General features: G+C 41.2%; 1 protein-coding gene across 4 annotated transcripts in view; it reads left to right on the top strand.

Moving 5' to 3' along the window:
* Positions 1-13661, top strand: part of ECT2 (epithelial cell transforming 2) — a 51024-nt gene that overhangs the window by 15226 nt on the left and 22137 nt on the right. For 3 of the 4 annotated variants that reach the window (XM_050965811.1, XM_050965813.1, XM_050965812.1), the window contains 5 exons: positions 1215-1330; positions 1558-1620; positions 5626-5848; positions 8204-8340; positions 9001-9124. In XM_050965811.1, coding sequence (XP_050821768.1) covers positions 1215-1330; positions 1558-1620; positions 5626-5848; positions 8204-8340; positions 9001-9124 — 663 coding nt within the window. Of the gene's footprint in view, positions 1-1214; positions 1331-1557; positions 1621-5625; positions 5849-5982; positions 6778-8203; positions 8341-9000; positions 9125-13661 lie in introns of all 4 variants that reach the window. The other variant, XM_050965810.1, reaches the window with a different exon arrangement.

A 13661-nucleotide genomic window follows, 5' to 3' on the forward strand; every position in this document is an offset into this window, starting at 1 on the left:
TGCGTTTTTATCTTGTATCTGTCTAAAACTAAAATGCTGATTCTTTGCACACAGGGAGGTTTGAACAGGTCTTCCATTAAAAAGCTACATTTAACTTTAAATCTCATGGGGCATAAAATCATGTAGCAAAACCAAACTTTTCATACCAAAGTGAGGTTTGTTTGTTTGTTTGTTCGTTTTTTTTTTTTTTTTTTTTTCCCCCTGCCATGCTGTGATTTCAAAACTGTCTCTTACTACAATTTTTTCCCCCTCTCTTTCCCTCCTCCACGTCTAATAATCAAGATTTAACTTTTTGGGAAGCTGGTTAGAAAAATATGCTATGCGTATGCTTAACTTCTTCTGACTCAAAGCTGCATTATGCAAATATCTGTTCAAATGTTACTTGAAGCACGTAGTACACTCAAATTTTGTTATATATTTGCAAGAAAATAAATCACTTGTATAGAAGTTATGGCCAAATATTTCATTCCCTTCAATAGTGTAATACAATGTAATGAGAATACTTGGCTGACTCAGTTGGTTTAAGGTCTGTTCTTACAGTGCTATATGTGTGTATATATAACATCTTGCACCTAAAGTTTGTTTCATATTCTACAGAACTGCACCAGTTATTATGCAAACATTATACAACTGAGCCTTTATCAAGACAGACACAAAGAGTCTCCCTCTTTCAATGTCCTTGTAGTCCATATGGTACAGCTAGCTTTACAATATACACAGCTTCCAATTTGTGATGACTGTGTCTAGGCAAGCTATTTCTGGCATGCTCTTTAGGAGCAATGTCTTTATGGGAGTCTTGTTCTCAGACCTTCTCAGAAATGTTCTCCAAACTATTTATTTTTAAAAAATAATCCCTAGTGGCCCTGAGCTCCAGGAAAGTAAGAGATTTCTAGCCTATCTTTTTAAACTTTTACCGTAACAGAAATTGTGGATTCTGGGAAGGGCTATAGTCACACTACATAAATAGTGCACCTTGACTTATCGAAGCTGTCCCCTGAAGTTGTACTGCAATAGAATGTCTGCTGGTACTAGCTTCATCCTGGGCACCCCCAGCACAAAGAGATCTCAATTTGCTGACCAACTCCCCCTTCATCTTGCATCTTCTCCCCTTCTTTATTACTCTACCCCAACTTTGATACTACTATGAAATCATCTCTTACCAAAACTTGAGATGCTGAATTCTGCAGTTAATTTGATTTATTTTCTTACTCTAGGTGGGCAGTACTTGCCAGTTAGTGATGACAGGTGCACACATCTGGTTGTTGAAGAAAATACAGTAAAAGATCTCCCATTTGAGCCTCCAAAAAAACTTTATGTTGTAAAGCAAGAGGTTAGTGTACACAGAAATTATTAGTACTAAAGTATTTTTTAAATCATTCAGTATGTAAGCAACAATTATATTGGGTATATAATGTATACTCTGAATTAACATAGTTACATTTTGAGGATTTTTTTAGACATGTAAGTGATATTGAATATCACAGGTCAAAAGCTTGCTTGTATCAAGTTTTTGAAACAAATTATAGAAGATTCTCTTTCTTTCTTTTCCCCATATAGTGGTTCTGGGGAAGCATTCAGATGGATGCCAGAGCTGGAGAATCCATGTACTTATTTGAAAAGGTATGTTGACCTTTAGTAGCAGTGTAATATGTTGACTCTGAAAGCCCACATCCTGCAAATACTTAACTTGATTACTGTGAATCATCCACTGAAACTGATAAAGTTAAGCATGTAACTTAAGTATTTGCAGGGCTAGGGCTTACTCACAGACTCATAGGTCAGAAGGGACCAATATGATCATCTAGTCTGACCTCCTGCACAAGGCAGGCCACAGAACCCTACCCATCCACTTTTATAACAACCCCTAACCCAGGACTGAGTTATTGAAATCCTCAAAATTGGTTTGAAGACCTCAAACTGCAGAGAATCCACCAGCAAGCGACCCATGCCCCATGCTGCAGGGGAAGGCGAAAAACCTCCAGGGCCCCTGCCAATCCGCCCTGGAGGAAAATTCCTTCCCGACCCCAAATATGGCGATCAGCTAAACCCTGAGCATGTGGGCAAGACTCACCAGTCAGCACCCAAGAAGGAATTCTCTGCAGTAACTCAGTTCCCATCCCATCCAACATCTCCCCGCAGACCATTGAGCAGACCTATCTGGTGATAATCCAAGATCAATTGCCCAAATTAACTATCCTATCAGAACATCCCCTCCATATATTTATCAAGCTTAGTCTTAAAGCCAGAAAAGTCTTTTGCCTCCACTACTTCCCTCGGAAGGCTGTTCCAGAACTTCACTCCCCTAATGGTTAGAAACCTTCGTCTAATTTCAAGTCTAACCTACCTTATATCCAGTTTGTACCCATTCGTCCTCGTGCCTACATTAGTACTAAACTTAAATAATTCCTCTCCCTCCCTAATGTTAACCCCCCTGATATATTTATATAGAGCAAGCATATCCCCCCGCAGCCTTCTTTTGGCCAGGCTAAACAAGCCAAGCTCTTTGAGTCTCCTTTCATAAGGCAGGTTTTCCATTCCTCGGATCATCCTAGTAGCCCGTCTCTGGACCTGTTCCAGTTTGAATTCATCCTTCTTGAACATGGGACACCAGAACTGCACACAATATTCCAGATGAGGTCTCACCAGCGCCTTGTATAGCGGTACTAACACCTCCTTATCCTTGCTGGAAATACCTCACCTGATGCATCCTAAAATCGCATTTGCTTTTTTAACAGCCGTATCACATTGGCGGCTCATAGTCATCCTGCTATCCACCAATACCCCAAGGTCCTTCTCCTCCTCCATCGCTTCCAACTGATGCGTCCCCAACGTATATCTAAAATTCTTATTATTAATCCTTAAGTGCATGACCTTGCACTTTTCACTATTGTATTTCATCCTATTACTATTACTCCAGTTTACAAGGTGGTCCAAATCTTCCTGAATAGTATCCCTGTCCTTCTCCGTGTTAGCAATACCCCCCAGCTTTGTGTCATCTGCAAACTTTATTAGCACATTTCCGCTCTTTGTGCCAAGGTCAGTAATAAAAAGATTAAATAAGATCGGTCCCAAAACCGATCCTTGAGGGACTCCACTAGTGACCTCCTTCCAACCTGACAGTTCACCCTTCAATACGACCCGCTGGAGTCTCCCCTTTAACCAGTTCCTTATCCACCTTACAACTTTCATATTCATCCCCATCTTTTCCAATTTAACTAACAGTTCCCCATGTGGAATCGTGTCAAACGCCTTACTGAAATCGAGGTAAATTATATCTACTGCATTTCCTTTATCTAAGTAATCCGTCACCACCTCAAAGAAGGAGATCAGATTGGTTTGGCACGATCTACCTTTAGTAAATCCGTGTTGCAATTCGTCCCAATTACCATTGACCTCCATGTCCTTAACTACTTTCTCCCTTAAAATTTTTTCCAAGACCTTACATACTACAGACGTCAAGCTAACAGGCCTACAATTACCCGGATCACTTTTATTCCCTTTCTTAAAAATAGGAACTACGTTAGCAATCCTCCAGTCGTACGGCACAACCCCCGAGTTTATCAATAGCGAGAATTTTTAAGCAAATGGGCTCGCAATTTCACACGCCAGTTCCTTTAATATCCTCGGATGGAGATTGTCCGGGCCCTCCGATTTTGTCCCATTAAGCTGTTCAAGTTTGGCCTCTACCTCAGTTGCGGTAATATCCACTTCCATATCCACATTCCCGTTTATCATCCCTCCATCATCGCTAAACTCCTCACTAGTCTTACTAAAAACTGAGGCAAAGTACTTATTTAGATATTGGGCCATGCCTAGATTATCTTTAACCTCCATTCCATCCTCAGTGTATAGCGGCCCCACTTCTTCTTTCTTTGTTTTCTTCTTATTTATGTGGCTGTAGAACCTTTTACTATCGGTTTTGATTCCCTTTGCAATGTCCAGTTCAATGCGGCTTTTAGCCTTCCTCACTTTATCCCTACATGTTCTGACCTCACCAAGTTAGCTTCCCTTGCTAATCCTGCCTTTCTTCCACTCCCTGTAAGCTTTCTGCTTTTTTCTAATCCCCTCTCTGAGTTGCTTGCTCATCCAGCTTGGCCTACAACTCCTGCCCATGTTTTTTTTTCCCCTTTCTTGGGATGCAGGCTTCTGACAATTTCCGCAGCTGCGACTTAAAGTAATTCCAGGCCTCCTCCGCATTTAAATCCACAAGTTCCTCCGTCCAATCCACTTCCCTAACTAATTTCCTTAACTCTTTGAAATTAGCCCTCGAGAAGTCGAAAACCCTAATCCCAGATCTACATTTGTTTATCCTTCCGTCTAGTTTGAACTGAATCAGCTCATGATCACTCATTGCCCTCTCTCCTTCAGCAGCCTGCTGTGCTCCATCTTCATTTTCCAACTCAGCAAACCTGTTCCTGAGTTCTGTTTCTCCATCGCTGGCCCGTCTTTTCCTCTGCCTGGTTTTCCTAGTCACATGCTTCCACCGTCCACTTTCTTCACCCAGCAGCCCCTCCTCAGAGTTCTTTGGTCCTGCTTCTATCCGCTCGTCTGAGTTTATCCCCTGTACCTCATCATGTCTGTGTTCCATCATCTGCTCAAACCCCCTTCTAAACTCAGCCAGAGTTTCCACCTGCATCTCCAGTCCTCTTATCTTTTCCTCCAGCAGCTCTTTTCCTCCAGCAGCTCTATCAGGCGGCACTTCATGCAGACGAAACTCCTTTCAGGTGCCCCCTCCAGGACCATGTACATGCCACAGCTACCGCATCCAGTCATCCTCAGTGGGTCTGTACCTGTTGCCTCTGCCTCCATCATACCCTTCCAACTCTGTGCCTGGCAATCCATGCCTCACACCGCACCGCAGGCCACCAACGAGCGCTGGGCTGCTGGCAGACCCCTGCCTCTTCCCTTGTCTGACTTCCTGGTTTCTCTGCCTTGGTCTCCCCTGGAAACTCCCACTGAAACTCCCCTGTTAGCAGCTCTGTTCGCTGGCTCCTGTGCCGCTGCCTGAGTGCCTGGCTCCTTATATAGGACCCCTAATCAGGTAAGCCCCGCCCCCAACTCAGGGCTCAGCCTCGCTCCCAGCACACAGCCCCTAGCAGCCTGCACACATACTCACTCACACACAAACTCCACAATACAATCCACAAACTACAAAAACCTGCTCCTCCAACAGCACTCCCACTGAAACTCCCCTGTTAGCAGCTCTGTTCGCTGGCTCCTGTGCCGCTGCCTGGATGCTGATAACTCATGTTGATAGTATATTTCTAAAATTCCTAAATTGTCTTGAAGTATTCAGGCTAAAACTTACACATGTGATTTACTTGGACTTTGCTTGCTAAGTGGCCACTTCGTGGTGATCTTTCAGTTATGCAGTACAGAATTTCTAAAGCTGGAAAAACATACATATTAGCCTTTTTCAATAAAAATCCTGTTTAATAACCTAAGGGACTATAGTGTCTTAAACAAGTGACATGTTTGCTGTATAGAACTTTCAATTATTTTGTTTGACTGTACAGCGAAATGGGGGCAACTGTCTTGTGTAGTCTATATGTAATCTTTATCTTTTCTGTAGTCTCTATGGAATCAAGTTGGAGGCAGTGACTGAATTTTCATATCTAATTACAGCCAGAGAGTCCTGAACTCAAAAAGTCAGTGTCACAACTTTCTCTGAATACCCCAAATAGCAATCGCAAGAGACGTCGCTTGAGAGAGACCCTTGCACAGCTCACCAGAGAAACTGACACGTCACCATTCCCTCCTCGGAAACGCCCATCAGCTGAGCATTCCCTTTCTATGGGGTCTTTACTGGATATTTCTAACACACCAGAGTCCAGCATTACCAATGGAGGTATAGTTGAAAGAGAAGTTTATCCAGTGCTTAAAGCAGTGGTATTTTTTTCTTTGCAAATTACAGAAATTTTTTTTTCTATGCTACAGTTCTGACAAGTTAACTACAGACTTTCTCACTTTCAAATTATGCAGGAAGCAGAATAGGAGTGAGGTGCTCAGACCCAGGTAGAGGCCAGGCCAGCTGCCGTCATGTCAGTAGAAGTAGTCAAACATGGAGGAAAATGAAGAAAAAATACACATTTACCAAATATAAACCTCCAGATAATGTTACTCCAAAGCAGTGTGTGAATCCTGTTGAAAGTCTCCAGCAAACAAACAAGGTAGCTAGCATTAAGTCATCTGGAAACCTAGGCAATAGCAAACTTGGAAAAGGGACAGTATCAAATCTCCAAAAAAAGATTCTTTTTCTAAAGGAAAGCAAAGAGATCACTGTAAGGCCGACTTATCTTGAAGCCTTGAAAGATATTTTTGCCTCATGTCAGCATCTTTTAGGGACAAATAGCATATCAAATATGCCACAAGATTGTGAAGAACCAACTTGCTTAACTTATGTTGATCAATTAACTAACACAGAAACTAATATCTCTACATATGGCTCTTGTGGCAAAGAGCATATTGCAAAATCCACAATTAGTCAACTCCTAGAACTTGGACTCCAAAATAAATCCCAATTCCAACGTACAAGAGCGAGATCTGGAAATGCTACAGATGTAACTATGAATGACTTGACTTGTATGAACACCTGTGATTATGTCCAAGTAACTTACGGGCATAGTCATCAGGGAAAGGACAGCAAGGACCAGTGTAGCTTTATAAATGAAACATCTTTGATAGAGGAGACTAATATTTTAGTAGGAGACTCTGAACCACCTTCTGATTCAAAACCAAAAGCCAGTTACGGTGATACCAGTGCTGCTCTGATAACAGGTAAGAGTACTTGCTGCAGGCACAGTAATGTTGAAGTTGATCAGTACAAATTCAGAAAAATCAGGCATAAACTTCCCCTCTAAGCAGTGTTTGATTTATTAAATGTACATCGTCTACTTGGGATGTGACCATGTCGGCCTTCAGAATCTACAGAATATCCCAAATCAATCTGAGTCTGTATTCAGAAAGCCACTGGCTGCACAACTAGTTCCCCAGGATTTTCTCCTATAGGATAGAAGTTTTCAGGCTTTGCATAATGTGGACCGTATCTTTAGTCTTATACACCACCTACTTTTAATTGTCAGTTGCTTATCTCATGACAGATGCTTACACGGAAAAGTAACAATGGGGAAAATGCTTGCACCTTTTTTTTAAAATAGCATTCAGCCGGTAGAAATAGAGAGGTACTGTCATATGAACAGGCAGCTCTCTGAACCACCAGAGTGGTGCACCATTTTGAGAGCTAATCCTATAGACTATAAAATTGTAAGTTTTTTTTTTTTTTTTTTTTTTTTTTTAAACTGATCATCGTACTTTTTCATAGCTTTATGGATATTATCCATAGTGTAATATCACTGTCCTAAGGCACCTGACAGTCATAGTAGGAATTTGAGTTTGGGCTAATGCAGGGATCGGCAATCTTTGGCATGCAGCCCACTAGGGTAAACCCCCTGGCAGGCTGGGCTGATTTGTTTACCTGCCATGTCCACAGGTTTGGCCAAACGCGGCTCCCACTGGCCACGGTTCGCTGCTCCAGGTCAATGGGTGCTGCGGGAAGTGATGGCCAGCACATCCCTCGGCCAGCACTGCTTCCCACAGCCCCCATTGGCCTGGAGCAGCGAACTTCGGCCAGTGGGAGCCATGTTTGGCCAAACCTGCAGACGTGGCAGGTAAACAAGCCAGCCCAGCCCGCTGGGGGCTTACCCTAGTGGGCCACGTGCCAAAGGTTGCTGATCCCTGGGCTAAGGCTGTGTCTACAGTACACACCTTACAAAGGCACAGCTGTACTGCTGCAGCTGTGCCGCTGTAAGGTCTCCTGCCAACATAATTAAATCACCCTTAACTAGCAGCAGAAGCTATATTGGTAGGAGAGTGTCTCCTGCCAACATAGCCCTGTCCAGACCGGCACTTTCGTTGGTGAAACTTATGTCGGTCGGGGGGGGGGGGGGTGTTCCCCTCACAATCCTGACTGATAAAAGTTTTTTTACCAACAAATGTGCTAGTGGAAACAAAGTTAAAAGCAGTCTCCTGTTAATGGAACAAATGTTCTTGCATCAAAAAAAATATGACCTTTCTACCCCTTTTTGATATTAAAGGGGGTACCTTTTTAACAAAAACAGCTGGTATCTCTTTCTGATAATCTTGAGAATCCGTCCAGAAGATTTTAACACAATTCTAAGTAGTCTGTCTCTTTCCCTTTCATCAGAAACACCAAAATCATGTTCAAAGCCTTCCAAAAATTCAGCTCCTCTGCCTGCAAAGCAGTCTGCAAGATGGCAGGTTGCAAAGGAACTATATCAGACAGAAAGTAACTACGTCGATATTCTGACAACAATTATTCAGGTAAGTTAGTAGATTTGTTACTGTATCTAGATGAGTCTCACTTTTTAATTTGCAGTTTGATACAGCCTCCTCTTTAGAGGATCTCAAAACACTTCGTATTTATTAAAACTCCCCTTTTCTTAACTTAATTAAAAAACCTATTCTAGTGAAGAGCTGGAGAGAGAAGTATGAGACTCCAGGAAGAAGAAAAGGAATTTGTTCAGCGTGCTTTTTAAAAAAAAAAAAAAAAAAAAAAAAACCTACACAAGCCAGATTTATTAAAATACTGCATGCTACTGAGTTTATTTCCTTTGCAGTGACTGATCATACACTTAAGAATGAGCTCAAATATGATTATTCAGTTAGACATGTTACTGCAGCACAAGCCTTTACTCTACTTTTCTGATGTGGTGGTTACAGAATTGAATGGCCTTGATTAATGCTTGTGCCCTCATACCCAGTACTTAACATGTGGCATAATACAATGCACTCCAGTAAAATGTGGGGATAACGAATTCCTCTTGTCACCTTTGTGGTTATAGAAAACATGACCAGGAAGTCAAACATTGCAAATCTTTCCTTCACACCAATCTTTCAAGTTTAATAGAGTGGTTAATGTGTGTATACATTATCTCAAAGATGAAAGCCGAATCCATTAAATGCCTTTGTTTACTCTTTCAGTTATTTCAAGTTCCATTGGGAAAAGAAGGGCAGCTTGGGGGACCTATCCTTGCACAGGAGGAAATTAAGACCATATTTGGCAGCATTCCAGACATCCTTGATGTGCACACTAAAATAAAGGCTAGTTTTGTCATGCTTATCTCATACTTTTTTCCTCCAGGCCATCCAGTTATTTTCCAACTTGAGTTACTATCTATTGTGTACACCTTAACGATAGACATCTGTTGCCCTCAAATGGAGGGGGTATTCTTAACTTGCTTGTGTTGTATAATGCTGTCTGGTTCAGAATGACTGACTGTCTGCCACTTTTCATCTTGAGTTGGCTCTATTTCAGGACTGTGAATGATGTGCAAGTCTAAAATATCTTAGGATCCTGAACGATCAAAGGCCCTGTACATATAAGGAGGTGGGGCTTGTAGGTTGAATGTAGAAGACTTCAGAACATTCTGCAGTAGATATTGTAGAAACTCTTCATTCAGATCACTCCCTTCCACAAGCTGGCTTGTTCCATTTCTATCTCAATAGCTGCTTCCACAGAGAGCTCTGCAGCTGTGGATTTTATTTTATTTTATTTTTTTGGACTTTGACCTGGGGCCACATTCTCAAAAATAGTCTGACATTAGGCTAACTTTGCAAAGTATTGAGTACCCAGCAATTCCCATTGGAGCCAAGACAATGAAAAATAACTAGAGGAGTGTGTGTCTTTTTTTTCTTTTTTTAATTTTTAAAAAGGTTCCTCAAGTTTTTGGTGTCCAACAGTAGATTCCTTAAAGGGACCTGACTGTTCAGGAGGGTGAGCATTCATCTCTTTGTGAAAATCAATCCCCTTTAAAAGGTGCGTTGAGTTGGCCACACACAATCGTTTTGAAAATCTTGGTGTAAACTTCTTTCTCTAAAGACTTTTTAGCCTGGAACTGAGGCATGAGCTGAAGTTTGGGGTGAAATATAGTCTGTATCGTTCAGTCTCTACTCTTAGTTTGGACACTTGATATGCAGGTTGCTGTCTAAATTTAGACTATAAGCTATTTGCTGCAATATGGCATATCAAGGAGCCATAACATTGAATCTCCTGATGAAACGAGATACAAATTTCAATCAAATGAAGAAAGTTTTTTGCTTTTATAGTTTTAGAAAAAACTTAGTATGCAATTGCAAGATGCTATTTTTTTTTTTTTGGTTGCTTTGGACTTTCAGTCCTGATTCATGTTTGAATAGTCTGTAATAGAGGATTTCAGACTGCTTGCTTCTCAAATTAATTTTTAATAATCTTAGAAATGATATCGTATTGTGGGGCATAGTTACCATTGCATTAACTGGGTAGCCCACAACATACACCTGCAAGTAGATAGTACTCAGCTTAAAGTGGAGGATGTGAAGGACAATTGCCTCTTCCCTCTGTATTCTTAGTCATGGTGAAAAGGAAGAGCAGCACAGGAACAAGATACTCAATTGACTTGCCCATGGCACAGGCTGTTAAGTGCAAAGGCCTAAGATCAAACAATCCTAGCTGCCACATGGAGCACTGTAGAAACAGCACTGCTTGAAGTGTATGCTGGTTCATTTCACTGCTCGGGGTGCACCTGAGTGCTAACATGCTCCTAGCTCTGACATCAGCCAATGAGTATAAACCTGTGTAGTGTGTGACTTGCAAACATTGCAAATCTTTCCTTGGCAACATGGGCAAGGTTTCTGTGCTGCTCTGATGCAGTTGATAGGTTTTTGTTTTAAACTTTTTTAAAAATTGAGAATTTTAATGAAATAACTATGAAAGTAAATAGAATCGCTATTATAGCCTTGCTATTTTGAAATCAGTTTGTATCCTCTGCATATTCCTACTGGTGTGGGTTCAATTCAAATGGTGGAACCTTCTCAACAGTGCCTGATAGACTGTTCATGTGTTTTTGTCCTATGCTTCCCCTCTGTGTTCCTGACCATTCTGATCATGAGACTGTGAAAGGGGATATGGCATCCTCTTCCACCTCGGTTCCTTTCAACCTGGATCTTTCTCTTGAGAAGAACTTAGTGGTTTATCTAGCTGTAGCTTTAGCTTTACTGTTAGTGTTAGTTGTGGTAATTTTAAGTTTAATTAGTTAAGGAGCAGTTTTTATTCTTCAGTAGTAAAGTCTAGATTCTTCAAGTCGATGCAGACATGTATTCCACTTAAGGGCGTGTGCACTGCTGCTAGAGAATTTTGAATAAGACAGAGAGAAGGTTCCTGTTAGTAGGGCCAAATTGCATGCAGGAAACCCTTAGGCTAATTTAGGATTCTCTGATCCAAAGCCAAAGATTCTAGTTCAGGGTAAAATCCCCACCTAAGATCTATGAAGATCATTGCAGAACCAGCAGTCAGGGCCGAGTTAGCCGTTGGGTCAGCAAGAGGCAAGAATCCTTCTCTTTCCCCTAAGGGGATACAAAAAAACCTACTGCTAGTTTTTTATCCTCAGCTCTCCCACCAGGGAGGGTGATGTTTTGTGGCAGAAGTGAAACACCTTTGGATTCTCCCAATGAAGTTGTTTCTCACTTCTCTATTTTACATATGTCAGGTCCAGTAGTTTCTCCATTTGTCATATCCACTGTCTGAGGAAGAATTGCAATGTGTTAGACATACTGTGACAGAATGCACCCCTGTATTCACACCCTACGCACAATGGTAGTGATTTTTGTACAAGGTATGCGTTGTGAGGTATCATTTGAAATCTCCTAACTTGCTTATCAGTAATATCCTGGTAAAATTTGTGTGGCAGCATTATAAGTAAAGTTATAAACGTCCACCTGTATAATGTTAAAAGTAGATGTTCAGATGCATGTGGTACCAAACTGGTCATACGCTCCTTTGTCCAATACAGGTCTGTATGCATCTCTTAATATGTATTTAAGCAATAGTGTCACCAAGCAGAAATGGGGAAGGGGAGTGTGACTGAGGTCTCAATGCGGGCCAGCTGTGGTCACTCAATTAGGGTGCACTGCAGAGAATAGGGCAGGTAATCCTCAAAGCTGGTGGATATTTTGAATACTTAAATTTACCAAGCCAGCATAAAACAGCTTCTTTATTACCTCCCTGGTTGCCCAGAAGCCAACAACATGATTCCCTTGAAGTAACCCAACCTCAGGCCTCCATCCTGGAATCCAAGTCAAATATGCAGATTTCTGAAAATCTTATTTAATATAAAGTTCTATCAATCCAAAGGATTGGACACTTTACCTCCCAGGTTATTGAATATTCCAGATCTTGCGCAAATACATACTTGTAGCCGATTTTTATTAACTAAACTAAAATTTATTAAAGAAAAGAATGAGAGTATTGCTAGAAGATCAATATGCATACAGACACAAGTTCAGTTTTTGAGGTTCAGATACATAGCTGACATGGTGAGTTTTGTAGTTGCAAAGAGTTCTTAGGTTATAGTCCAAGGTTTGTATTTCAGGGTGATCCAGTCAGAACTGGGGTCTCAGATCTTCTGGCTTAGACTTCCCCTGCATGAAACCTAAAGTAGATCTGAAATGATAGACTCAAGACCCAACAGTTTTTTATACAGTTTTCTAACAGCCACTTGACCATACAGTCCTGGGTAAACAACAGGCTTTTGATGTAACCTTCTGCTTTCTAAACACCACCAGTAATTAATTACACAAATTAGCATAGAGCAATTTATTCATTAGGCAGTCTATCGCAAACTTCAGAGACATATAGACAATGCCATTACTTCATCCAAGATTCATCTAAATGTAACATTCTCTTTTGATCTCTGTATTAATAGTTTTATAGTGACAGACAGGATATGGCTGTTTACATGGCTAACTTTTTTATGAGTACACACAATTAGTATCACTTCTAACAATATAGGTTTGTATTTCAAAGTTCTAGCCCATCTACCAGAATGACCCTAATTACCATTCGGACACCTTTCTGACATGACTTTAAAGGTGAGCTCTGGGTCATTCAGCCTGCAATGTGCTTAATCCTTTCTGGCCATTCGTTATATTTTGTATACGTTCTGCTGTAATTATATAGCAGCGGTAGCAACAATGGCTTGCATAATTATATTTTAATTAGACAACGTCACAGGGAGGAAAACAAAGGAAGCTCAGACAGGTGAGAGAACCCAGCAGGGAACATCCTTCCACACAGGTTGTCTCCTGGTTCTCAGCTGGAAATGCTTTTCAAAGGGGGACCGAAACTATAAAAAGGAGGGCAAACGCCCCAAGAGACTTCTTCTTCTCTCTCATATCCCTTTCACTCTTTGCACATGAGAAGACACAAGGAGCAGCTGTTGGACTCTGGGGGAGGGGCCGTGACCTAGAGGTTGGTCAGTAATCCTGCTGGAAGCCTGTGGTGAGAAACTTTGCTTGAATCTAATATAGATTAAGTTGGGCATTAGAAAGCATTTTATCTATATTTTTCTTGTAAACTTTTCTCACTATTATGCCTCATTGCTTTTTATCACTTAAAATCCATCTCTTTGTGGTTCATAAACTTACCTTTATTGGTTTTTATCTAATCCAGTGTGTTAAACCAAAGTGTCTGGGTAACTCCATTTAAGATGGCAAGTAGTTGTATGTTATTCCCTTAATGGACTTATATATTTGCACCGTCCATGACAGAGCTGAGCAGTCCACTTCTGGCGGGGGAAATCCAGGACTAGGCATATGTTGGGGTCACC

The sequence above is a fragment of the Gopherus flavomarginatus genome, chromosome 8 (genome assembly GCF_025201925.1).
Source record: "Gopherus flavomarginatus isolate rGopFla2 chromosome 8, rGopFla2.mat.asm, whole genome shotgun sequence".
Classification (NCBI taxonomy): Eukaryota; Metazoa; Chordata; order Testudines; family Testudinidae; genus Gopherus; species Gopherus flavomarginatus.